Source organism: Zingiber officinale, chromosome 9A, assembly GCF_018446385.1.
Source record: "Zingiber officinale cultivar Zhangliang chromosome 9A, Zo_v1.1, whole genome shotgun sequence".
Taxonomy (NCBI): domain Eukaryota; kingdom Viridiplantae; phylum Streptophyta; class Magnoliopsida; order Zingiberales; family Zingiberaceae; genus Zingiber; species Zingiber officinale.
Genome location: NC_056002.1, coordinates 23,325,583 through 23,351,147, shown reverse-complemented (window position 1 = coordinate 23,351,147; position 25,565 = coordinate 23,325,583). Strand labels below are relative to the sequence as shown.

Below are 25,565 nucleotides of genomic sequence, written 5' to 3'. Positions count from 1 at the left end.
TTTCGCTAGGCCATTGTTCTGGGGGTAAGATACTGAGGTGAAGGCTTACTAAATGCCATAGTCTTCGCACTAGTCATTGAGCCTCTGTCTGGCAAACTGCCTCCCATTTTTCGAGACAAGCTGGAGAGGGATGCTGAACTTACACAAGATGTTCTGCCAGATAAACTTGATGACCATCTGTTCGGTTATCTTTACTAACGGCTAGGCCTCCACCCATTTTGAAAAATAATCCACCATGACAAGTAGGAATCTTCGCTGACCGGTCGCCATCGGAAACAGTCCAACGATGTCTATGCTACATTGGTCGAACGAGCAAGACACCGTGGATGCCTTCATATCCTCGGTCGGTCGGTGTAGGATGTTGTGATATTCTTGGTAATGCCAAACAAGTAGCTATTGTCCGAGCGACATCATCTTGAAGCATGGGCCAGAAATACCCAACAAGGAGGATCTTTTGGGCCAGCGATCGGCCGCTCGGATGACTTCCGCGGGAGCCTTGGTGCACTTCTTGAAGGATGTATTCCGCATCCTCTAGTCCAATACACTTGAGCAGGGGCCTGGAGAAGGCTCTTTTATATAGTTGATTCCCAATCAAGGTGAACCATCCGAACCTCTTTTTCAGTAAACGGGCTTCCACCTGATCGGCAGGTGTGATGCTCGATCGGAGAAACTCTATTAGTGTTGTCCTCCAGTCGCTAGGAAAAGTTATTCCTTCCATCCTATCGATGTGTGACACCAATGAGACTTGCTCGATCAACTACTCTATCATGATCGGTGACAATGAACTGGCTAGCTTAGCCAATTCATCCGCAACCTGATTTCTTGACTAGGGAATCTTTTAGATTACCACCTCTTGAAAACCGGCTTTTAACTTCTCAAAAGCTTCTACATATAACTTGAGTCAGGAGCTGCTTATTTCGAACGCCCCTAATAGCTATTGAGCGGCTAACTGAGAGTCTGAGTGGATGAAGACTTTTGTAGCTCCGACATACTGAGCTGCTTGTAAGTCGGCTATTAAGGCTTCATATTCAGCTTCATTATTTATCCCCCTATAATCCAGCAGAACGGATAGCTACATCCTGTCTTCCCATGGCGAAATCAGAAGAATGTCGATCCCACTGCCTTGCAAAGTGGATGAGTCGTCCACATATATCTTCCACGTTGCGTCTGGCTCAACATTCTAGACCTCGGTAATGAAATCAGCTAAGGTCTGGGCCTTGATCACCGTTTGGGGTTGATACTGTATGTTAAATTCACTTAACTCGGTTGTACATTTGATTAACCGCCTGAATGCTTCTGGATTGAGAATGAACCTTCCCAAGATGTTGTTGGTCATCATGATGATAGGATGCAAAAGAAAGTAAGGACGGAGTCTTCGAGCGGTGAACACTAATGTTAGGGATCGATGGCCGGCTTGAAGGGGGGTTGGATAAACGACAACCCCAAATCGATCACTTCCTACGTATTTGTTAGTTGTGCAGCGGAACACAAATAATACAAACACAAATACGAAAGTTAAATACAAATACAAAGAACAAGAAAGAACAAGCATACCAACACATGCCGATTTACGTGGTTTGGAGATAAAGATCCTACTCTACGGCTGTCCGTAAGGTGGACGATCCCTATCCGTCGGTGGATTACTCCCCGGAAGACCTCCGGCTAGCTCACGTAGCTCCTTGTGGGTGGAGAAACCTCACCACAACTCTCACAAGAACTCTTTACAAGCTAGGGCACTGGTAGACTATTAATAGAGATTAGACACCTCTATTTCATCAGCTATAACCAAGCTCTCAAGCTTTGGTTATATAGCCCGCGGGTTGAAAACCCCACCTACCAGTCGATTGCCAAAACATGCAGTCGATTGCCCTCTGTGAAAATTTGACCGTTACATCCCAACGGCTTGATACCAGTCGACTGCTAAAACTAGCAGTCAACTGCTCCACACTAATCGAACGAACAGAAGCATTATGTTCGCTCCCAGTTGACTGTCCGGTCGACTGCACCAGTCGACTGCTAAAACATGCAGTCGACTGCTACAGTAGCGCTACAGTAATGCTACAGTAACGCTGCAGTACTCTACATTAACACTACAGTAAACCCCTAAAACTAGAATTTTACTCCGAGTACAATCTCTCGTACACTCGTACCCTCACCCTTATGACTCACTTGACGCTTCTTTGCAACCTTGACCTTTTGCCTTCAAGCCTACTTCCTTTGGCTCTCGTCCCTCGGATGCATATAAGCCCACGGCTCGTCTCCAATGTCATCCTTCGTGTATGCCTCGAAGTCGCTTCCCTCGGCCCTTGTCCTCGCTGCCTTGTCCACGGTCCCTCGGATGCTTCATCCTTCACCAGACCCGAATTCATCAACCTGAGTCACATGTGTATCCTGCAAATCTGCACAACTCAAATACACATATCAAATACAAGGGTGAACCTAACTTAAACCCTTTGCCCAAACACCAAAATATATGGTCGCACGGACCATTGGGATTTCTCCAACAATCTCTCCCTTTTTGATGTTTGGCAATACGTTTAAGTTAGGGAAAATAAATAGCAAATAAACATGCTAAACAACAAATGGACTTATGTGGCCAAGACTACATACTTGGACTTACACCGCCGAATGGAAAGTAATGCAACAAGCATTGGAACCTATCACAAGACTCCCCCTACACCTAAGCTCCCCATTGAGCTAGGAATTTTACCACAGGGCTTTTTAAGAACCTATCCCAAGGCTCCCCCTACACCTAAGCTCTCCAATGAGCTAAGAATTTTTCACCCGGGCTTTTTAAGAGCCTATCACAAGACTCCCCCTACGCAAAGGCACCAAAGGCACTTTCAGGTTTTCCCAACTAAATCTTACTTCTCTCCCTTTGCCTAACATCCAAAAAGTTCTCCAACAATATCCCAATTGTTGAAAACTTGTCATCCAAATTGACCCTAAACTCATGTATTAATCTCCCATGGATTTCATACACCTGTAAGAGTTGACTCGGTCAAAATCCAGTGTTGAAAATAATTTTAGACTGGTATCAGTCGACTGCCAAAAGTACCAGTCGACTGCCCCTATGAAAATGAGCTTACAGAGACATTTGTGCTCAAATCCAATGTTACCAGTCGACTGGTAACTTTACCAGTCGATTGGTACACCATTCATCTAAAAATTAACTTTTTTTGGCCAACTTTAGAAATGCGCCAGAAATTCTACAGATCTCCAAAAATTCTCAAATTTTGTGGAAAGGTCTATTTTATCAATATCTAATTGGGAAAAATATATATAAAAATATATTTATCACAAATCCCAATATTGACACAAAATACAAAACTATCTAAAAAGTTCAATTGAACCTTGACCTAAAATCCTAGTTTTGGCTTCCTCTTGATGTATTTGCCCATACTAACCCACAATGCATCCCTAGCATTGGTTTATATGACATTTATACATCCAAAACTAATTATCATACAATATGCCCCCAATGTCATATTTCTTGCATGAAATACAACCCAATTGTACCAAAACTCTAGGTTTGAGACTCAAGTCAGTCTCCAAACCACTTGGCATATTTCATGACCCCTCTAGACTCCCAAGTAAAATCCACTTGAGATCAATTAGTCATGGGCCCAAAATTGACTCTTTGAGCTTCCCCTAGAGCTCTTAGCCATAGCCACCTCCCTAGGTGACTCATCCACAATTGCTAGGCCACATCGGTATACCTCCGGTGACACTTGGCCTACAAACCTAACCTTATTAACCTTGGACACTTTGTCCTTGGTTAATTTTTTTCTTACCATTAAATGGCTTTCCCTTGTCATTATTGACTTCTTCTTGCTATAGTCATATGCAACCCTTGTATAAGACTTTCCCTTAGCTTTGGAAGACTCTCCCTTCCCATGATCATTTGCCACCCTAGCATATGATCTCTTCTTGGCCTTGGAGGGACTAGATCAGTATCCCAAGCCCGATCTATCATTGTTGGGTCTTTGGCTACCCAACACCATATTTAATTCCTTAGATCCAACATTGAATCTCTTAAGGAATTGTTCTAACTTATCAAGCTTTCCCCTTAAAGCTTGATTCTCCTTCTCTAGGTTCCTAACCCTAGAGTTAATTTGTCCAAATTGGACATTCCTAGACCTACCCTTTCTAGGCATGTGTCTCCCCTTCTTGGGATTTATGCCTTGGGTCTCCTTAGGTCTAACGTTTCTAGATTTATCATGAATGGGTACCTTAGGGTTTTGATCTACCTTAACCCTACTTCTATCATGATATCTAAAACCGAAGTTATGCATGGGCAAATAATAAGAATTATTTCTACCATGCATGGAGGAGTTTAAATTTGACATCAAATTTAAATTAGGGCTTATCTTACCCTTTACCTTTGGAGCTCCCCCTTGACATGAGCCTCCATTTTTCCTCCACTTCTTTTCCCACATTTTCAAATGCTCCAACTTCTTAAACTCTCCCTTACTTGAGCATCTTGTGTGGTAGTGTCCCATGTCTCCACACGTGAAGCATCTAATGTGCTTCTTCTCCTTCTTTTTCCTACACCTCAAATTAAATTCTAAATGAATTGAATTGAGTTTGGGAGATACTTCTTTCTTACCCATAGGACATCTACTCTTGTAGTGCCCTTTTTCATTACACCCGAAACATATTATATAGTCTTTTGACTTCACTTCAGTGGAGACGCTCACTAGGTTGACTTCTTCCAAGATTTCTTCTTCATTTGTCTTGGACTCTTCTTCAACCATTGAGGATGTTTCCTCATCTTCCTTCTCCTCGGATGTGATCGAATTCACTTCCTCGTCCTCTTTTGATATTGAATTGATCTCCACATCCAATTGGTCCTTCTTCTCCTTTTGGACCACTTCATCACTTTCTTCAGATTTTTCTTCTTCTTGTGTAGGCATAGGTTCTTCCCATTGAATCTTCTTTATCTTGCTCCACAAATCATGGGCATTCTCATATTTACCTACACGACTGATCATGTCATTAGGCAAAATATCAATTAAAATCGATATTACCTTTGAATTTGCCTTTGACCGTGAGGTTTGCTCCTCCGTCCAATATTGTGGTCGGAGCTTCTTCCCTTTCTTGTCTTTCGGGATTTCAAACGGCTCTTTGACCACCATCATGGTGTCACAATCCATGTTGAAAAAGACCTCCATTTCATCATCCAATATGTGATGTCCCATAAGCCTCCGCCTTCAAACTTTGGCGGTTCTATCAAGTCGGTCATCTTCTTAGATTTGCTCCTCTCAACGGTTAGTTCAACGGAGAGTGGCCTCGCTCTGATACCACTTATTGGGGATCGGTGGCTATCTTGAAGGGGGTTGGATAGACGGTAACCCCAAATCGATCGCTTCCTACGTATTTGTTAGTTGCGCAATGGAATACAAATAATACAAACACAAATACGAATACAAAGAACAAGAAAGAGCAAGCAAACCAACACACGCCGATTTACGTGGTTCGGAGATAAAGCTCCTACTCCACGGTTGTCCATAAGGTGGACGATCCCTATCCGTCGGTGGATTACTCCCCGGAAGATCTCCGGCTAGCTCATGTAGCTCCTTGTGGGTAGAAAAATCTCACCACAACTCTCACAAAAACTCTTTACAAGCTAGGGCGCTGGTAGACTACTAATAGAGATTAACCACCTTTCTTTCGTCAGCTATAACTAAGCTCCCAAGCTTTGGTTATATAGCCCGCAGGTTGAAAACACCGCCTACCAGTCGACTGCCAAAATCTGCAGTCGACTGTCCTCTGTGGAAATTCACCCGTTACATCCCAACGGCTCAATACCAGTCGATTGGTAAAACTAGCAGTCGACTGCTCCACACTGATCGAACGAACAGAAGTATTCTGTTTGCTCCCAGTCGATTGTCCGATCGACTGTACCAGTCAACTGCTAAAACATGCAGTCGACTGCTACAGTAACGCTGCAATACTCTATAGTAACACTACAGTAAAACCCTAAAACTAGGATTTTACTCCGAGTACAATCTCTCGTGCACTCGTACCCTCACCCTTATGACTCACTTGACGCTTCTTTGCAACCTTGACTTTTTGCCTTCAAGCCTACTTCCTTTGGTTCTTGTCCCTCGGATGCATACAAGCCTGCGGCTCGTCTCCAATGTCATCCTTCGCGTATGCCTCGAAGTCGCTTCCCTCGGCCCTTGTCCTCGCTACCTTGTCCACGGTCCCTCGGATGCTCCATCCTTCACCAGACCTGAAGCCATCAACCTGAGTCACATGTGTATCCTGCAAACCTGTACAACTCAAATACACATATCAAATACAAGGATAAACCTAACTTAAACCCTTTGCCCAAACATTAAAATACATGGTCGCACGGACCATTGGGATTGCTCCAACATAGTGCATATGCCAACTTTTCAAGACAGGTGTAGCGGGACTCTGTATTTTTTAATATATGATTTAGAAAATAAACAGGTGGTTGCTCATGACTGTTTTACCTTACTAATGTCGAGCCAACCGCATACTCGGTGGATGATAAGTAGATCCAGAGCGGTTCTCCAATGCTCGGCTTGGCCAATACAGGCAAGGAGTTAAGGTACTCGTTGAGCTCCTCTAGTGCCTTGTCGCACTCTGCATCTCATTAAAATTTTGTCGCTCGGCACAGCACCTTAAAGAATGGATGACTCCGGTTGATTGACTGGAAAATGAACCTTGATAGCGCAGTGATCTGCCCGGTCGGCCTTTGGGCCTCCTTCAAGTTGTGGGGTTGGGGCATGTCCTGTAGTGCCTTCGCCTTACTCGGATTCGCCTCCATGCCTCGTTCGGTGATGATGTATCTGAGGAAGTGGCCACTCTTTGTGCCGAACAAACACTTGTTCAGGTTTAGCTTTATTCCGTAGGCCCTCAAGGTTTAGCAAGTTTCCTCAACGTCTGTACAAAGGTTAACGACTTAGAGGGATTTTATTAATATATCATCAATATATACCTCCATATTGCGGTCGATCTACCATCAGAACATCTTGTTCATTAGCCTCTGGTAAGTGGTGCCGACGTTCTTCAATCCGAACGACATGACATTATAACAATAGGTTCCGTCGGTCGTTATGAAGTTGACATTCTCTTGATCCTCTCGGGCGAGTGACACTTGGTGGTATCCTTGGTACGTGTCGAGCATGCAAATCAGCTCGCAGTCCGCCGTAGAATCCACCATCTGATCTATCCTGGGCAGCGATAGAAATCCTTCGGGCATGCCTTATTCAGATCACGGAAGTTTATGCAGACCCGCCACTTATTGCCCATCTTGGAGACTAGCATGACATTGGTCAGCCAGCTAGGGAATTGGACTTCATGGATGTGGCCGGCCTCTAGTAATTTTTTTATCTCCGCCCAGATGATCTGGTTTTGCTCCATGCTGAAGTCGCTCTTCTTTTGTTTCACAGGCCGAGCATCCAGTCGGACATGAAGCTCGTGTTGGGCCACGCTCGATGAGATGCCCAGGAGCTCGTCCAAGTGGGATGGATTTGAACCTCCTCCTTTTCTTTATAGACTAGCGAAGGAGGTTCTTCCCTGATAGCATTCACCTCCAAGTGCGGGTTCTTCCGAGCGGCCCTTGCTTCAGACTTGACCATCTCGACATAGCATCGCCGAACGATCAACTGATCACCTTTGACTTCGCCTACTTCGTTGTCCACTGAAAATTTAATCTTTTGATAGAAGATGGACACTACCACTTGGAACTTGTTGAGGGGTGGTCGGCCTAGTATGACATTGTAGGCGAACAGCATATCCACCACAATGAAGTTCGTGGTCCTAGTCCTCTTGAGCAACTCCTCTCCAAGCGAAATGGTCAGTCGTGCTTGGCTGATCGACAACATTTCATTACCTGTGAAGCCATAGAGTGGAGTCGTCATTGGTTGCAACTCGCTCCGATCGATTTGCAGCTAGTCGAGCCTTCTTGAATATAGTATTCACCAAGCTCCCTATATCAACAAAGGTTCGGTGAATAGTATAATTAGCGATTACCGTTCGGATGATCAGGACGTCATCGTGAGGGATCTCTACTCCCTCTAAGTCTCAGGGATCGAAGTTTATTTTAGGTCCTTTGGCCTTCTCCTTGCTGCACCCCACAACGTGGATCTCCAGTCACTGAGCGTACGATTTCTTTGCTCGGTTGGAATCATCGTCGGTCGGCCCACCAACAATCATTCCAATATCTCCCAGAGCGACGTTGCTCCTAATTTCTTCCTCCCAATCCGAGGGTCTATTCCGCTCAGTAGAAGCTCGGGCGGGACTCATGTTGTTCCTTCACTAGGGCAGATGATGGCGTCACTCAGGCGCCCCTCTCTCTTCCTCCTTCTGGCCGGTTAACCGGCTTCTATGATGTCGATTGGGTGATGGTGGCCGACGATGATATCCTCATGGAGCCGATTGGCGTGCAATCGGAGTTAGATCATAGCAGTTGTGCGTCGCTGACTGATTGAAGGAGCAGAATAATGGCATCCATGCCTTGCCTTTTGTAGCCTTTGGGCGACCGACTGTTACATGTTGCACGACGTGTGTCCTTGGCTCTTGACGTTGTTGGGATCCTCCCAATCAAGGCTCCTTTGGGGGTTGATGACTATTCGATGGTCGCTAATCGGGCGTTGCTATGGGCTAAGCAGGCACCTTCTTTCTTCTGATAGCTTGGGCTTTCTCCACGTTTATGTATTTCGTGGCCCTCTTGAGCATATGGTCAAAATCCCTCGACGGCCGAATGAGTGATCGGAAGAACTCTCCTTCGGTGAGGCTTTGGATGAAGGCGTTCACCAATACTTCTCCAGAGATCGAGGGAATATCCATGACCACCTGATTGAAGCGCTGGATGTAGGCCTCAATGCCTCCCTGAGCCTTGCTTCAAGGAGAACAAATTGATGCTTGTCTTCTGGTGACGGCGACTACTGGCGAAGTGATGTAGAAATGTCGCTAGGAAGTCCTTAAAGCTCCGTTCGACAATCTCTTGAACCAACGTTGTGCTGATATGAAGAGGGTGATGAGGAAGACCCGACACTTTACCCCGTTGGTGTACTGATGAAGTATGGTTGCATTGTCAAACTTGGCCAAGTGGTCGTTTGGATCAGTAGTTCCGTTGTATTCTCTGATCTCCAGCGGGGTGTAGTTCCGTTGTATTCTCTGATGGGTGTAGTGCCTAGGTAGAAGGTCGTCCAGAATCCCTTACGAGATTTTTTGATTGATCCATTCAGGTGAATCATTGTCCTTTGGTGCTTTCCCCTTTTGTGCATCCTGAACGGGTGCTTCATCAGAGGAAGACCCCTGGTCCTTGTTTGCTCGGCCCCTCGTCTGATGGAGTCTGGAACAACGCTCGATGAAAGGGGATCGACGCATTGGGTGCCTCCCCATATGTTCCAGTCAGCTTCTTGTTCTATCCCCGAACGGATACATGCTTCGCTCGATTTCTATATCCTGCTTGATGCTTGCCGCTGATGTCGCAGGCTAATGCGCTTGGCGCTTGGCCAACACTTATTGTTGTTGTTACTTCACTATCCTTGCCGCTCGGGCTTGTATAAGCATATTAAGCTCCTCCTTTGTTAACGTCACCATGGTGAGTCATCCAACGTCCTCCATCTTCTCGTTTTAGATGCAGGTTATATTCTCACAAACGACGCTAAAATGATCCTGTCCGGAAACGGGAAGATGGAAAGCTGGGGATGTGGCTGCTGCGTTGACTGGATGTAGATGTGTCCCGTTCTGCAAAACAAGCAACGACAGTGTCAATTCAGGAAAGAGATACCCAACGTTGGCCTTCCAAGGCTCAAGTCAGTCATTGGAACTGTAGAGGAAAGCAGAGCAACAGTAACGCAAGCGTAAATAGTGAAAAACGCGTACCTCTATCGATGCTTGGACCCCCCCCCCCCCCTTTTATATAGAGCCTTGGTGGGCGACGCGCATGCTCCTCGAGACATAGACACATTATCTAATGTGTCCTATGAAATGACTTGTCATGAAAGTGGCTCTGACACCATACCTTAACTAGGCATGCATATTCCTGATAAGACAATAGAAGCTTCTGTCATACGATCCACCTGTTGATCATACCTCGTGTCAATGACACTATATTCCAAAAAGATATCGAGAGGTATAACAATGGCCCCGCTGCTTGGTCGACTGGGGTAGCCACTCGACTGAGACTCCTCTGCTCTGTCGGCCTCAGCTGCTCTTCATTGTTGTGACTGCCGTAGTAGCTTGTCCCTCCCGATTGGACAAGCTCTTTGATCTCCTCAGTGTCCTGTCGCTCCGCATTGAGCGTCTGGCTGTCTTACCGTATTGTCCAGAGCTGGACGGGTGGTCAGCTCGGATAAGTCTCTTGTCGATCGAACACTGAATGCCCCAGCCGGCCTTACTAAGGTCCTCCACTCAATCACCATAGGTAAACCTTTTGACACTCTTACATTGATCACCTTAAATTTAACCTCGACCTTGATAATTGACCCATACTAGATAGATCCATCTTTATCACTGCACCAGTCTACAAATAGATTATATATATATAGCTAACTTGATTTCCTTAAATATCAACAGGGAGAGTATTGTAATAGGTAAAGTCCAATCGTCAAAGTATGAGATCATTAATCTCCTAGAAACATATGAGCTTATTCAGGTCAAACATGAAGGTAAATTAGGAAATGGTTACACCAACCAAATTGCATACACAGTCTCTAATCTAATATTTTAGGAAAAAATAAAACATATAAAAATTAATTATTATTTTATTTAAAAATTCAAATAAGGTCACTAATATGTATAGCAAGTTAAAATTTATTTGATTGATAATATGCATTCTATTGAAATGTAACTATTAATAAAAAATTTATCAAACAGAAAATTCTTGTAATTTTCTTCTAGCTAACTTCAACTCCTCATGCAAGTTCCCTGATCGTTTTCTCTCCTTAATAATATATCACTAAGCTTCAACTAATATTCTCCAAATTAACTAAAATACTCTCATCTACTTTACCAAACAACTAATTTAGAGAGACTTTAATCAGATTAAATTTAAAATTATCAAATTGATCGTAGATTATTTTGTCCATTTTCTACTGCCTTTAAATATTCTCGATTATCGCCTTGATCCTCTTGCCCACACCTTCTCATTAGTCTAGCCGGGCCGGCATGTCGATCGACGACTGTGGCAACCACGGCCGCTGCAAGGGCCGACGATTGCACCTCTATCTCTCCGCCGCCGCACTCATTTTTGTCTTCCTCATCCTCCTCACCATCCTGATCATCTGGCTCCTCCTCCGACACACCAAGCCCGAGTTCTACCTCCAGGATGCCTCCGTCGAGCAGTTCAACCTCACCGCCGGCGACTCCAACTCCCTCACCGCCGTCCTGCAAGTCTCCCTCTCCTCGCGCAACCCCAACGATCGCGTCGGCATCTACTACGACAAGCTCGACGCCTTCGCCGCCTACCGGGGCCAGCAGATCACCGGGTGCACTGCGCTCCCTGCAGGCTACCAGGGCCACCACGCCGCCGCCTTGTGGTGGCCGTTCCTGGTCGGGGAAGGCGTCCCCCTGGCAGAGTACATCGCCGTGGCCATGGAGCGGGACGCCGCGGCGGGGCTACTCCTCCTCGACGTGAAGATAGAGGGGAGGCTGCGGTGGAAGTCTGGGTCGTGGAAGTACGGCCACCGCCACCTCCACGTCGACTGCCCGGCGCTCATCTCCATCGACCACGGGACGGGGACCAGTGGCAGCTCTGCGCCGTCGTTCCACTTCCGGCGGACCACGTCATGCACCGTCGACGTCTGACCCACCTAATTAATGGTGGGAATTTAATTAATTGATAATCATACAATTTGCCACTGTAATTGAATACCTACAATAACTGTCAATAAATAAATATATATTGTTTAGTTAAAGGAGATTTGTAGTAGATATGGAGGAATTAAATTGTTTAGTTAGTTATTTCATTTATAAAGTCGGCTGCCTGCTCCTTTGTAGTATTGACCGCATTGCGGGCTCAATGAAATTAAAAATAAAAATAAAAATAAAAATAAAAATAAAAATAATAAAAAAGGCTGCATCACAAGTGCAATTAGGACTTAGAAATTTATTAGTGTAGGATTAGAATAACAATCTCGGTTACTGCCGTCTTATAATTTATATATATCATTAATTAGAAAAGAGCTTGCAGTCCACTTGCTCTAGAAAATTCATCCATCAGTATATAAATCCAAAGTACGTTATTAGGAATGGGTAGAAATATTCTATCAAATTAAAAGGTATTAATAGAAAACTAGACTTGGGACAAAAATATTCTAACTAGACAATATTCTATCAAATTAAAAGGTATTAATAGAAAAACTCCCTAATAGAGATCCTCCAAAGAAGGTTAGATAGTCCTCTCTAAATTTTATTTTAGCATTTAACTAAGTTTTATTTAAAATTTAATCAATATTAAAATATAGTAAATATTTTTTAAAAATCACGTTAGAAATTTTAAATAAAGTAGCTTTCAAATTCTAATATCAAATTACATTTTAAATATAAAATATTTTTTTAAAAATCAATATAAAAAATATCTTCGCAACTAAACCGCCTCTTGTTGTGTAAGTGAGCAGTGAGAGGCTCTCCGGCCTCGGTTTTCAATTTGCGGTTCCATAAAAACTAACTCGCTGCACCATGTGGGGGAGCGCCGACGGCGGCCGGCCGGAGGTGACCTTGGAGACCTCCATGGGACCTTTTACAGTCGAGGTACTTGTTCCTCCTCTCTACACCTCCTGTCTTCTTCCTTCTCGTTTGATTTGTGCCGTACGATCCCTCTCCGACATCACATTTTTGATGGATCTTAGATGTACTACAAGCACGCTCCGAAGACTTGCAGGAACTTTGTTGAGCTCTCTAGGAGAGGTTATTACGACAACGTCAAGTTCCACCGAATCATCAAGGTTCTTTCTCATCCTTCCTACGTCGATGACCTAATCTCATTTTTTTTCTTCTCTTTTTCTGTTTTCGCTAACTATTTGGCTTACGTTCCATAGGATTTTATTGTCCAAGGCGGTGATCCGACAGGGACTGGAAGGGGTGGCGAATCCATTTACGGGTTAGTTACTGTCTTGATTTCCAGTGGCTGTAGAGGGCGTTTGTTTTAGTTGTTTACAGGGAAAATCTGGCAGCAAATAGATTAATTTGAGCTTTCTTGTTGCTTGACTTTGCAAATTAGCAGCTTTTTTGGATGTCGTCAGAGATCTGACGGCCACTGCTACACGTCTCTTGTGATGCGTTTTGATTATAATGGGATTTTAGTTGTATTACTATGATTTTTTGTCCCTAGTCCCTTTTCATTGCTATTGTAGTCAATTACCTTAGTCATTGACTGATAATATTTTCCCTTCATTCTTACCAGTCCAAAGTTCGAGGACGAGATAAAACCTGAGTTGAAGCATACTGGAGCGGGCATACTATCAATGGCAAATGCTGGTCCTAACACAAATGGTAGCCAATTTTTTATAACATTGGCACCATGCCAGCCATTGGACGGTAATAAAAAAAGGAGAACTAGTATTGAAGAGTCTCTCTATTATTATACTATGCTACTTGAGTGATGTGGTCGCTTATCACTTATTTGCTCAATTTCTTCAAGTACAAGAAATAAACTGTTGAGCACCAACTTTTGGCATTGGCTGCATTTATATTATCTTGCTACTAAACTCTATATAAGATTATATGGATACTATTACCTACCACTTCTAAGTCATTTTTAATTGTGTTAAATAGAGTTTTCTTAAGTCTCCTTTCTTATCTTCCCACCTTCAATTCTAATTGTAATTTTTTGGGAAAGGTAAGGCCAAAAGCCTACCCACATCTAGATTCTTAGCTATTATCAGGCTTGGGAAAAGAGAGGGCCAATTCCAATGGTGTTAAGTTTTATCTTGGCTTGTAAGTTCATCTAGAATAATGCAAAAGGATTAGAACTTATATTGACCTTGATGTAATCCTCTAATTATAGGAGCATAATTTGTTATACCTTCAGATTTTAATAACTCTTAACACAAATAACTACACTATTATGTATGTCCTTTATCACATCACTATATTACTATTGCTTTCATCTTCAAAACCCATCCCAATAAGTTTCTCTCAAACTATCCTTTTAACATGCTACATTTTAGCTGTACCACGACTATGAGTTCTCAAACTATACTCATGCCCACTTATATATAACATAAAACAATCTATCAAAGACAAATTCTCTAACATTGATCAGTGATAAGGATGTTCCTTGCATATAGTGTGATAAAAGTTTGTATAAATATGATAAAAAAAATTGCCTACATATATAATTTGTTTAAATTCACTAGCACTCCTCGATTTAAATGTGTTGCAATTCTGTATCAATTTGCATATGAACCTAGAGTTGTTACTAATATTAGATCAAGATAAAAACGTTTTGAAGAAAATGAAGGTAGGTGGCACAAGCAAGGAATTGATGTTCAAGAAAGTTTTAGATGATTCAAAAAAGGAATTGATTTGAATTGATTGGAAATGGTTTTATTTTGCCCATTGTGTAGTTTAGCATCTTTTAATCTGTAGGATTTTAATGGCTATTTTTTAGTTTATTAGGACTTCAATTGAGTTATTATATTTTTTAACTTGTCATATTTATTTCCTGTTTTGGAATGTTTAGTTAAAAAAGTAACGCCATTTCAATTTATTTTCATCATTCAAGTAATAAAAAATTCTCCTTTGTCAATCTATATGGGTTTTTATTTCTTTATTTGAGAATAATTATCTCTTTGCTTTATCTATTTCGTTTGTATTTGTATGTTTTAATTTGATTTGATGTTGCCTCAATTTAGAAGAACATCTACACTCGCAGGACTTATGGGTTAGGCGCCCACTATTCATTTGCCGCATTTGACAATGTTTTCTATGATTTCAAACAGGAATATTTTAACTTTCAAATTTTTATTTTGGATTGATTAAAAGTTCTATTTGGATTTGGGGGTATCATGTAGATTAGTTTAGTTTAATGGGTAGCTTTTAATTTAGTAGGAGTTTGTGATATTTATCTCCTATTTTCTATAGGTTGAGTCTCTATAGCGTTGTTGTGATATAGTTTCAACTTATAAAAAAATTTTCTTTGTCAATCACTGCATGAGATCTTTCATCTTTGTATGCGATAATTATTCCCTTGTTTCATTTATTTCATCTCAATTCTCTGTGTGAGTTTCAGTTCAATCTGGTGTTGCATTAATAGTTAAATTGTTAGGTTGAATGATACTGCAATTTAATTTGGAAGTAGTTATTTATTAAGTTTTTTTGGTTAATTAAGTTATTTATTAAAATTTTGAGAATTAAAAAGATGCTCTAGAAATTAAGGAAAAGATTTTAGAATCTATTTGTAGGAATAAGGGTGATATATAATATTATTTTAATTATAAAGGTTTTAATTGATGCGTCTATACCATGAAACTTTAGAAAACTTCTATGCTAGGAGAAAGGAGATAAGATGTCGGATTTAAAAAATCAATTTGGTACAATGTCTACAAGAGCAACCATAGATGATATTTATTCAAATAAGAAAACTAATTAAAAATAGATAGGATTTGGAGAAAAAAGAATATTGAGCAATTATATTAATGCAATAAAAGATATGTATAATGTATTGTTACTAATGCTATAATTACTAGCGAAGGCATATGATTTCTCTATAACTATAAGTTTATATTAAAGGTTAGCTCTCTATCCTTATCTTTTTGTATAGTAGTGTTAGATGAACTAACCAATTATATTAAAAATAAATCTTCTAGTGTACATATATATTTAAGATAAACCTCCTTAGTATATGCTACACAGAGATACTGTGTTAATTCATGATACTATATTGAAGCTCAAATTGTGAAGAAAAGACTTAAAACTAAAGATTTTAATAAAAGCAGAACTAAAATTAAATATATAAATTGTAATGTTAATAATAAGAAAGAATCATTGGAATAATTAAGTAGATACTTTTAAAATCTTTATAAATTAAAAGGATTAGATATTTTAGATTTGTTATTCAACAAGAATCGGATATTGATGAAAATACCATTAATGGGACAAAAATACATAGAAAAACACTAGTCAATTCAATAAAGAATGATTTAATTAATTTGATCATTACAAGAAATATAGTTTTGCATAGAGTTGGGAAAAGATTTTTGTAAGTTGAGACATACACTCTGTAAACATGTTGATGAGTTAAGTCAATAACCACAAATAGCTGAAAATTTGGGATAATATTAGATAGTAGTTATAGCCTTATAGGATCTATGTGGACTTGTTTTAGATTAGTAACTTGTTTTTCTAAATCTCTGATAAATTTGCTAATGTTATCATTCTTTTCTTTTATTTGGATTTATTATCATCGGCAAGAAGTTAAACTAAGTTATTTCTCATGTTTTAAACATTTTTTTGGATATGATTTGTCCTTCCACAGGGAAGCATACCATTTTTGGTAGAGTCTGTAAGGGGATGGAAGTAATTAAACGTCTTGGAAGTGTGCAAACTGACAACAGTGATAGGTAATTCTGAGATTTTTCTAAACGATATAAATCTGCATTTGCATTGTGAGTCTGCAACACGTCATGCTAGCATATAAGTGGATACTGATAGTTACATTCTGGTAGTTGGTACCCTGCTTTTTCTTTATCTGAAGAAGCTATTTTTTTTCCTTTAAACTCCCATGACATTGTTGAAATTCTGAAGCACCCATGCAATTTCTTTTGATGGAGCCACGAAGTATTTTAACTTTTTTTTTCCACATCTTGATGTTTAGAAGCTGGTGCTTGGTGGATTTCGCGTGGAATGGGTTTTAGTAACTATGACTAGAAATCCCACCTAATGTATTGTTGATCAGTAATTACTAGTCATAATTTTATACTGGTTATTAGTCTTGTGCCTGTGTAATAGAATTCTTTGTAAAGACCACCTAGGGTTTAAATACCAAACTTTTCCATAAGGGAATATTATTCAAAAGTTTCTTCAACCGGCAAGAGAAGTAAGTAGTTCCTATTGCAAAGGTGGAAATTATGGCTAGTAAATTGCATGCCATTTGGCAGAGGAAGGGATATTTTTCAAAGTCTCTTCAATGGGAAAGAGAAGTAGGTGGCTGCTATTACAAGGCCAGAAACTATGGCTGGTAAATTGCATGCCAATTGGCAGAGGAGGATGGGTAACTGTATCTTTTTCTCCAAATGGCCTTCAGGCAGGATAGTTGTCTTCTGATTATCTTGTTAACTGATCTATTTTAAATTTCTACTCGTGAAAAAGTTGTCTGCAGTCTACGAGCGTATGAGCTAGGAACCTTCTAAATCCTTGATCATATTGCAGATGTTCAGATTTGATATCTAGCAAATCACAGTACTTGCACAACTATTCTAATAAATGATTCACATTATAACTTACCACAAGGATGAATCTGATGAAACTCAAAACAGTACATATTCCAATAAAAACAAAAACAAGAGGGCTGGACATATATAAATTATTGTAAGAAAGAGAAGAGGCCCCATGATTTATAAAGTCAGCACATGTCATACATTCAGCTTATGTAGCTCATACGCTCATACACTGCCCTTTCTTTTGCCTCCATTTTTTATCTCTTTTTCCGTCTCATTTCGTTTATCTTTACTAAATCAGGCCAATACACGATGTGAAGATACTAAGAACAATAGTCCAAGATTGAAGTGCTCAAGTCGCAATGAAAAGGTACAGGATCTACATAACATTCTTTTCTTGAGATTTATCCTTCATGTTTTTTTCTACATAAGATTTCCTGATTTCTCATGAAGATGTTGTCTTCCTCATTGTGTATATCAGGATAATCCTAGTAAAAAGTGCTAGATACGATGCAGCTACTGACTACCTCTTGGCGCAAAGTGTTACTTGTCTTTAGTTTGACTAAATTTTCTCCAGTCTCTTTCGATGATGGATGATTTGGTGAAGGGGGATTGTTTTATTTGTATCCAGATTTGTAATTTTATTTATTTTGTCAACTCAATTTTCGATGGTCAACGGTTGAAAATTTTTTAGGAGTAACAAAACAATAAAAAATTATCATTGTGAATTGCGTACGGACCAATGAAGCTAGGATCTACGTGTGGCTTGTAATTTCGTCAACCATTGGGAGATTGGAAGTCCGATCCTGTCGGCCTGCCATTTAACCAAACCCACCATTCTCTCCCTTTCTTCCCCTCCCTTCCCCCTCTCTTTATATCTGAACAAGGAGAGGGCACTCCAAGCTCATGCATCATCGTCCATACAACTCAATTCAAGAAGTGGGAGAAGTGAGTGTGTTGGATCTTTGTAAGACGGACAGTGATCATCGGTGATCGTGGTGGTGGCAATGGCTGACGACGACCAAGCTTTCCCAGCCGGAAATGCGGCTGCGGAGTTGAACAGAGACAAGCCCGATCAATTCCCTACCGATTCTGTCTCCTCTAATATCACTGCTGCCCGCAAGAAAGTATTTTAAATTCTTGCTTACCATCTTTTAAGAAAGATATATCCTTACATGAATACATATTTTAGTGGATTAATCTAGATAATTTTGTTCTCATTAGTTTATTTTTTTTTTTTTGCAAAATTAAAATATTAGAATGACATTTACATGATATTATGTTAATTCAGCAAATATTAATTTGAATATTGGCATTATCTATGATTCAATCGCAAGAATAATTTGAGAAATCTTTCGAAGTTTGTTATTCAAGATCAAACTTTGAACTCAAATTTTCGACACAAGTGGAAATTGCTAACATGTATGCATGCATGGTTTCTGCTAGAAGGAAACTGCGGCTGCTGCGGAGGCGGCGGCGTCGAGGAGCAGATCCGGTGGGAAGTGCGAGCTCGGCAGCAGCCTGAAGTCGACCTTGGTCATCTCCGGCGTGGTCATCGTCGCTGTAGGGGTGGCGTTCTTCGTCGCCAAGAAGCTAAAACAGACGTAGAGAAACTGTTTCGATTTTGGTGGATCATCGGATTGAAGTTTCATATCTTTGTTTTCACGTTTCATCGTTAAATCTCTTTTCGTTAATTATGTAATTGCTCGAAGACATATATACCGACTGCAATCTTTGTTTTCTGAAAGGATTCTTTAATTCTGTTTAAAAATCTTACAGTTTCTCAAATCATTCATCTTAATCTACAAAAATATTAAGCAAACACAGGGGGCGGTTAGACTGTTTAAGCTGTTAATTAGATATTTAAATGTCGAATTCTAACCGCGGTGGATTATAAGAATTTTTTTTAATGAGATGATTCTAAGAATGTGCCATTTTAATGGACCTTATTAAGTGTTTTCTAATTTATAGGTGTGGTCGGTAAAAAATTTATATGAGATTGAATTGTCATCTTTAAAATTAATTGATTTGGAATATTGGATACGGTCAGAAATCTTCTAGTCTAGGATCTTTGAACCATCTCTGATCCCTTGTTCATTCATTGGTAGGATGAATTGGATCTCACTTGTTTAACAGATGAAGTCCAATTTATTCAACCAATGAATGAACAAGACCTCTTCTGGTCTAAAATTTTCTGGACCAGAGAATCTGACCTCATTGGATACCGGATTAAAAAAATATTAACCAAACACAACATATTATTATGTTATTATTGGGGTAGCAACTGCAATAACATTTGAAAATACATGTTATTATTGAACTCAGACGACCTCCAGCTAATGCTGGAGATTTCAGTAAAATGGTATGGGTTTAATCCCCTTCGTGACTTTATTAGAATTAGAGCCATCAATTTGAGTTGAGTCTGTCGGATTGATTTATCCTGTCAAATAAGTTAAGCAGATAAAATTGAAATTTTATCAACCCAAGCCCATCACGGGCCGACCCGTCTAGGCTCGCAACCCAGGCTGTTCGACTCCCAACGGACTTGGGTTGGATCGCGAGTTGAGAAATACATGTAAGCTAATTTTTATGTCAATATATTATTTTTGTTTATTATAATTTTAAAATAAAAATAATATTTTTCATCCTATATAAGTACTCGTTTGTCTATTTATATTTAAAATATATATTTATGGAAACATTTGATTGATAAAAATTTTTTGAAGTAAATGTTGAAGATATGAAATATTTTTTATTTTTTTTAAAAAAAAAATTGATAGACCCGTGGGTTGTCCGTCAAACCCGTAACTCGTTTTGGATTGAGTTGGGTTAGAAATTTATCAACCCATCAAGTTAACGGATCGACCCATCCTACCTCGTCAAATGATTGATCCGTCATGGACTAACCCGTCCCGTCATGAGTTGATCTGTCCGACAGCCCGAATAAGAATCAAATAGATTTCTAAAACTAATAAACGAAAATAGAGAATTATATTCCAGATATATTTTAAAATACAAAGAGAATTTTTTATATTATTTTTTTTTTTGAGACTTCATAGAACTGGCAACGCATGTTTCCACCTTTTCTACCAACATTGGCTAAACGAATCTCAATTTTTTTTCTGGCGAAAACTTAAAAATACCTATTTTTTAGTAAATTTATAAATCTTCCTCTCGTCTTTCTCCCTCCTCCGCCCTTCTCTTCTCCCTCCTCCGCCCTTCTCTTTTCTCTCACTTTTTCTCTTTATAACCTAATATCTCTCTTATAGTAACAAATCAATAATAAACTATGAAGATTCAATTCCTACAAACAATATAAACTTCTTTTTTATTTTTTCCATCCCGAGGGTATGGTGTCATGGTAGGACATCTAGGTTATCATCCAAATATTCATGATTCAAACGTCAGTATTTGTAAGAATTTTTTTTTTTCAAATAGAGGGGTGTAACCAAAAGATGCTGAACTTTTGGACTAGTCACCTTGTGCGTTTCTCGATTTACCCTAATGACCGATGGAAAATTTTCATAGGGTCGGGTCAGTCATTTCTAGAGATAGTTAATGAGGCTAATTGGGATTATCATTATTTTTTCTTTTTCATTTTTTCCATGCAATATGATTGTATATTGTATTCTCACTATTTGAACTGTAGGTGTCTGAAAGTGATTCTTGTAGGATCGTTGTGCATGTAAAAGGAAGAGTGAATCATGTGATTTTAAAAGTTTATCTTTTTTCTTTTTAGAATAAGTACGCAGCAGAAAAAATAAAAATAGAAACGAAAAAGAACAAAAACTCAAACGATTTTACTTGGTTCGGAGACTTCAGTGACTCCTACTCCAAGACCCAAATAATTTAAACCTATCAATGGATAATCCACTAACTCCTCTTCCGGAACCGTCGGAAGAGTGATCAAATATAAAGAAATAAGATAGGAAAGTGTAACAATCATACACATTCCTTTTGTTGATATGTATAATAAGTATAACTGTAAAACAAGTTACCAACACAAAGATATCAAAGTGAGAGCGTTCGTGTGTTGGTGGCAGTCTATCTGTAATAGTCAAACATAGCAGGGTTGTAGAGAATAACAGCACGAAGTTGGAGTAGTCGAAACGTTGCATGATTGCGTAGAAGCTCGTAGAAGAAGTGTGTTTGAAGCCTTGGTCGAGTAGCCCTTTTATTGAGCATTGAAGACGCCTTCAAGCCAATGGAAGACGTCTTCAACCCCAAGGTTTTATCCCTAAAAATTTGTCTCTTATCGTCGACGAAGCCTTCTGCCTTATTCGACCCAAGGCGCCTTCAAAACTCTTCAAAGCACCTTCCATCGCCCAACTAAAGGCGCTTCTTTCGCATGGAAGACACCTCGAATACTGTTCACCCAAGGTATTTTGTACTCCTTTCACCTTGCAAAATGTGTTAGTTGAACAAAACAAAGTATACCCTACAAGACGAAGTTAGCACCATAATAAAATAACAGTATTAATTAGATTTTGTTTTCCTGAGACTAGGATCTAATCACGGTTTCAATTTAGGTTTCCAAAATGGACATAAATTGGACCTGCGCCTAAAGAACCCCAAATATGACTCGTCCTCACTGGAACACTCTCCTCCAGTGACTTACCTTACTTATCATACAGAATTGTTTGTGAAACATCCCTAGATTATCCCACAAGTTTTTTTTAATAACCCTCTCGACATCTGCTATGTAGATAATTGTAGTAACAATTCCATTGAAACGATCCATCTTATCTAATGTAAATGACAGCATCTCAAATAAGAGATTAACGGAAAGGATCAATGAATCCCCAAACATCTCCCTATACAAATGAAGAAGCTGTCACCAGGAAACAGGTATGCTCTGCACTCCTAAGACATCCGGATAGTGCCATGCGTTCATCTCGCCTCCTCGTCTACTCCGTTCACATGTGTTCCATCATATCTTGGTAGACGCCCTCACCTGTAACATAGGCATTATGAGTCTACGGACCCAGCAAGTACAATCCAATATGAATAATATGACATCCATAAAGTAGCAGGAGCAATAACTATTGGGCATAGAACATAAACTCAATACCAAATAAAGAGAGAAAATACGATATGTAAACAGCTAATATGGGTGGATATGTTACACATCCGGTAACAACTATTTGAGTCAGTCAATCAGTCTCATGACCCTAGAGGTATCTCTTAGGAGAACATGCAGTCATATAGCCGAAGCTAACAATAAATTACAGTATCAGTCATAAATTACAGTATCAATCATGTTTGGAAGGGCCCTCCCCGGAGCTCATCCCAAGGTACTCATCCCGTACTATCATCACATATGCTCATGTCCATCCAATTAGTCATATAAGAAACATAATCTATCCTCATTATACTGTAAACAATTGATCATGTATAATCATTCCAGTCATTCTGTAAACATTCCTACATTAAAAGAAGACGACAGAAACATGCATCCATGGAAGAGAACGATAAGAAATGGAAATTCAGCACCATCATATATCAATATTTGAAAGAAACAACTAGAGACTTGCACTCATGTAAAGAACTAGAATAGATTTCAACACCTACAGTAGATAGAGCTTGCATACGTAAGAAGGAACTAAAATAGAATTAACACCTACAACACATAGAAATAGATAAAGAACTCCACTTAGAATTCCCATTTCACTCACTGATCTATCCATAGTCATTACCGTATACTTGAAAGAGTATCTCCCATCAGAAGAAATTCACGATCCGATCAAAATCCCAAGAAAACAAATTAGCACAAACCAAAGGGAAAACCACATTACAATAAGATCTGCCACAACATCCCGGAACACGAAAACACCACCACACATCGAACTCGAACGACAGGACCCAAATCTCCCAAGAATTCTGGAGAGCATAATGGAAATAAGAACTTCATCTATCGACAACAAAACCTCAATAGTTAGAGAAATCCGAACCACTCCCATACAAAACTCCAACCACATTTCATGCACTCCCAAGGTCGACACTAAAAAGGAAAGCGTCGAAAACAGAAATTTAGCACTACCTATCTATCCAAGATTCCTCATCCAGTGCACGAAGCAACAACACAATGAAAAGCCATGTTAAACACCATCTTAAATCCGTCCAAATATGAGAAACTAACTCAAGAGCATGAACATGGAATGAAATCAAAACTCCACTACAAATCTATCCAGAATTTCACAGCCAACACCGGAAATGAAAACACAATGAGAAACCATTTTAAAACACTTTAATTCTATCATGAATTACTGCAGCTAGAACATGGAGAAATAAACACAATGATAAATCACTTAAACGCAGCAATTCTGTCCAGAAATACCTCAACCAACACCAGAATCACAAGCACAATTAGACGAACTCATTTCACCTTCAACTCCATGTATGAATTCCTCTGCAATCATCACACGAAGACAAAAATATACATCCGAAAGCAACTACTACCTTAAAAATCGATCACACAACCTCAAAGCCACCATGACTCGAATTCGAATCTATACTCTGAAATTCCAGCACAAGAAAACACAAAACGATTGAATTGAATCCCCCATTCACCAAATCAATCTAAGATTTCCAGAAAACAATAGGCAAAGGAAGAAAAACATCTCTGATCTGGCCTTAAACATCAACAGTTTGTCCAAACTTTCAAAAAAAATAGGGAGAGTCAGACATCAACATAAACTAGCCAAAACCATCCAAAAACTCGGTCCCGAACTCGATCCATCAAGAAGAAACCGCAACACCAGCTCCAATCGTGAATGCTCAAATCTGATCGAAAATTCCAGCAAACATCACGAGGGGAACAGAACATCACAGAGAACTTGAATCAAAACTCATCCAGTCAATCGCACATCATAGATAAGCAAATCATCTTCACTTAAGTACCTAACCCTTACCTCATGTATCTCATAACAACATAGGGGAAGTACTTGCCTTTCCCTCGCTTTCCCCCCTCCTCGTGCCGCCTCAAGAAACCCTCGCGCGGTGTTAGCACGACCGGTAAGGTCGTTGGAGGTCTTGCCGTTCGATCTCAATGCCCCCCCCCCCCCCTTGGGATCGCCGGTGTGGTGTGCTCCATTGAGATCGGCGGGAGTGGTGAAGTGTCAGCGATTTTAGGACAAGGGAAGAAAAGACTCGGGCAGATATTATATCACGCGAACTTTGGGTAATTAACCCAATCAACTCCCAGCTTGATGGGGGTATTACCTAGGCCTCCATCAATATTAATTGTTCCTTCCCCTTAAACATTTCATACCGGTTCATTTTAAACCCTGAAAAATTGCTAAAACTTTGTAGAAAATTTTTGTTAATTAATTCATTAATTATCGCTTGTGGGACCTTACAGTTTGACTCCCTCAAGGTCTATCAAGTCTTCCCGCCAGTTATTATGCCCGCAGACCCAACTAAACTTCGGCCAGTTGTCAAGTCTTGCGGACCCAGCCGGACTTCTTACCAAATATCGGGTTACTTCTTGACTTATTTAGACTTCTACACCAGCTATCAGGTCCATAAGACCTACTTAGATTTCAGCTTGGTGACAGACCAGTCAAGTCCTGCACACTTGGTAGAAAAGATTAGATCACACAATACATGTAACTTTAATCCATTTGTCATTCATCAAAATTTAAGTTTGATCATTTGTGTCAACTGCATCAACAATCTCCCCCTTTTTGATGCAATAACAACCTAGATTAAAGTTAGAAAAATATGCAAAAAGAAATAGCAATAAAAAATCATTCAAGAAGAAAAAAAATAAGTAAATTCTATTTTATTCTTTTGAGTATTTTAGGGTTAAGATTTTAAAATATTTAATTTTGCCTTTAGGTTTTATTACTTAACCCTTACCCTCCCCCTTTGGTATTCATAAAAAATTATACACATTAGCAAGTGTAAGCAAATAAAAGGGAGGATGTAGAAAAATTAAAACACGTAGGTATATCAAGTAACAAATTTTTCAAAGGTAAAGTTTATCTTAAAAACTTGCAGATCCATTTTAGGGAGAAGTTAATGATAAGAAATTTTTTCAAAGTATTTAAGGAAATTGTCAAAATTTTGTGAAAGGTTTTCAAAATTTTGAAAATTAAAAATGTTCAAAAACAAAACATTTTACCAGGATAAACTTTGCATGAATTTTGCAAATCATTTTTCAAGATAAATTTCAAAACACTTTTCAAAAATAATTTT

General features: G+C 39.7%; 2 protein-coding genes and 1 long non-coding RNA gene across 3 annotated transcripts; 2 read left to right on the top strand and 1 right to left on the bottom strand.

The window, feature by feature from the left end:
• Positions 1-11,154: 11,154 nt before the first annotated feature.
• Positions 11,155-11,793, top strand: LOC122019089 (NDR1/HIN1-like protein 1). The gene has a single exon (XM_042576599.1). It carries the CDS (start codon positions 11,155-11,157, stop codon positions 11,791-11,793), a length of 639 nt encoding a protein of 212 aa, XP_042432533.1.
• A 794-nt stretch (positions 11,794-12,587) lies between these two features.
• LOC122021701 (peptidyl-prolyl cis-trans isomerase CYP18-2-like) lies at positions 12,588-18,094 on the top strand. The gene is made up of 7 exons (XM_042579856.1): positions 12,588-12,738; positions 12,837-12,932; positions 13,026-13,087; positions 13,391-13,524; positions 16,466-16,550; positions 17,668-17,736; positions 17,848-18,094. Exons 1-6 carry the CDS (start codon positions 12,667-12,669, stop codon positions 17,711-17,713), a joined length of 495 nt encoding a protein of 164 aa, XP_042435790.1. The 5' UTR covers positions 12,588-12,666; the 3' UTR covers positions 17,714-17,736; positions 17,848-18,094.
• Positions 18,095-21,214: 3,120 nt separating this feature from the next.
• LOC122021680 lies at positions 21,215-24,555 on the bottom strand. The gene is made up of 2 exons (XR_006122607.1): positions 24,278-24,555; positions 21,215-22,320 (listed from the first exon to the last, which is right to left on the bottom strand). It is a non-coding gene; the product is annotated as an uncharacterized LOC122021680 (long non-coding RNA).
• Positions 24,556-25,565: the final 1,010 nt, after the last annotated feature.

Coding starts and splice junctions, on each gene's coding strand:
- LOC122019089 (XM_042576599.1), top strand. CDS start 11,155: ATGTCGATCGACGACTGTGGCAACCACGGCCGCTGCAAGGGCCGACGA.
- LOC122021701 (XM_042579856.1), top strand. CDS start 12,667: ATGTGGGGGAGCGCCGACGGCGGCCGGCCGGAGGTGACCTTGGAGACC. Junction 13,088..13,390: donor GGTGGCGAATCCATTTACGG/GTTAGTTACTGT, acceptor CATTCTTACCAG/TCCAAAGTTCGAGGACGAGA. Junction 13,525..16,465: donor ACCATGCCAGCCATTGGACG/GTAATAAAAAAA, acceptor GTCCTTCCACAG/GGAAGCATACCATTTTTGGT.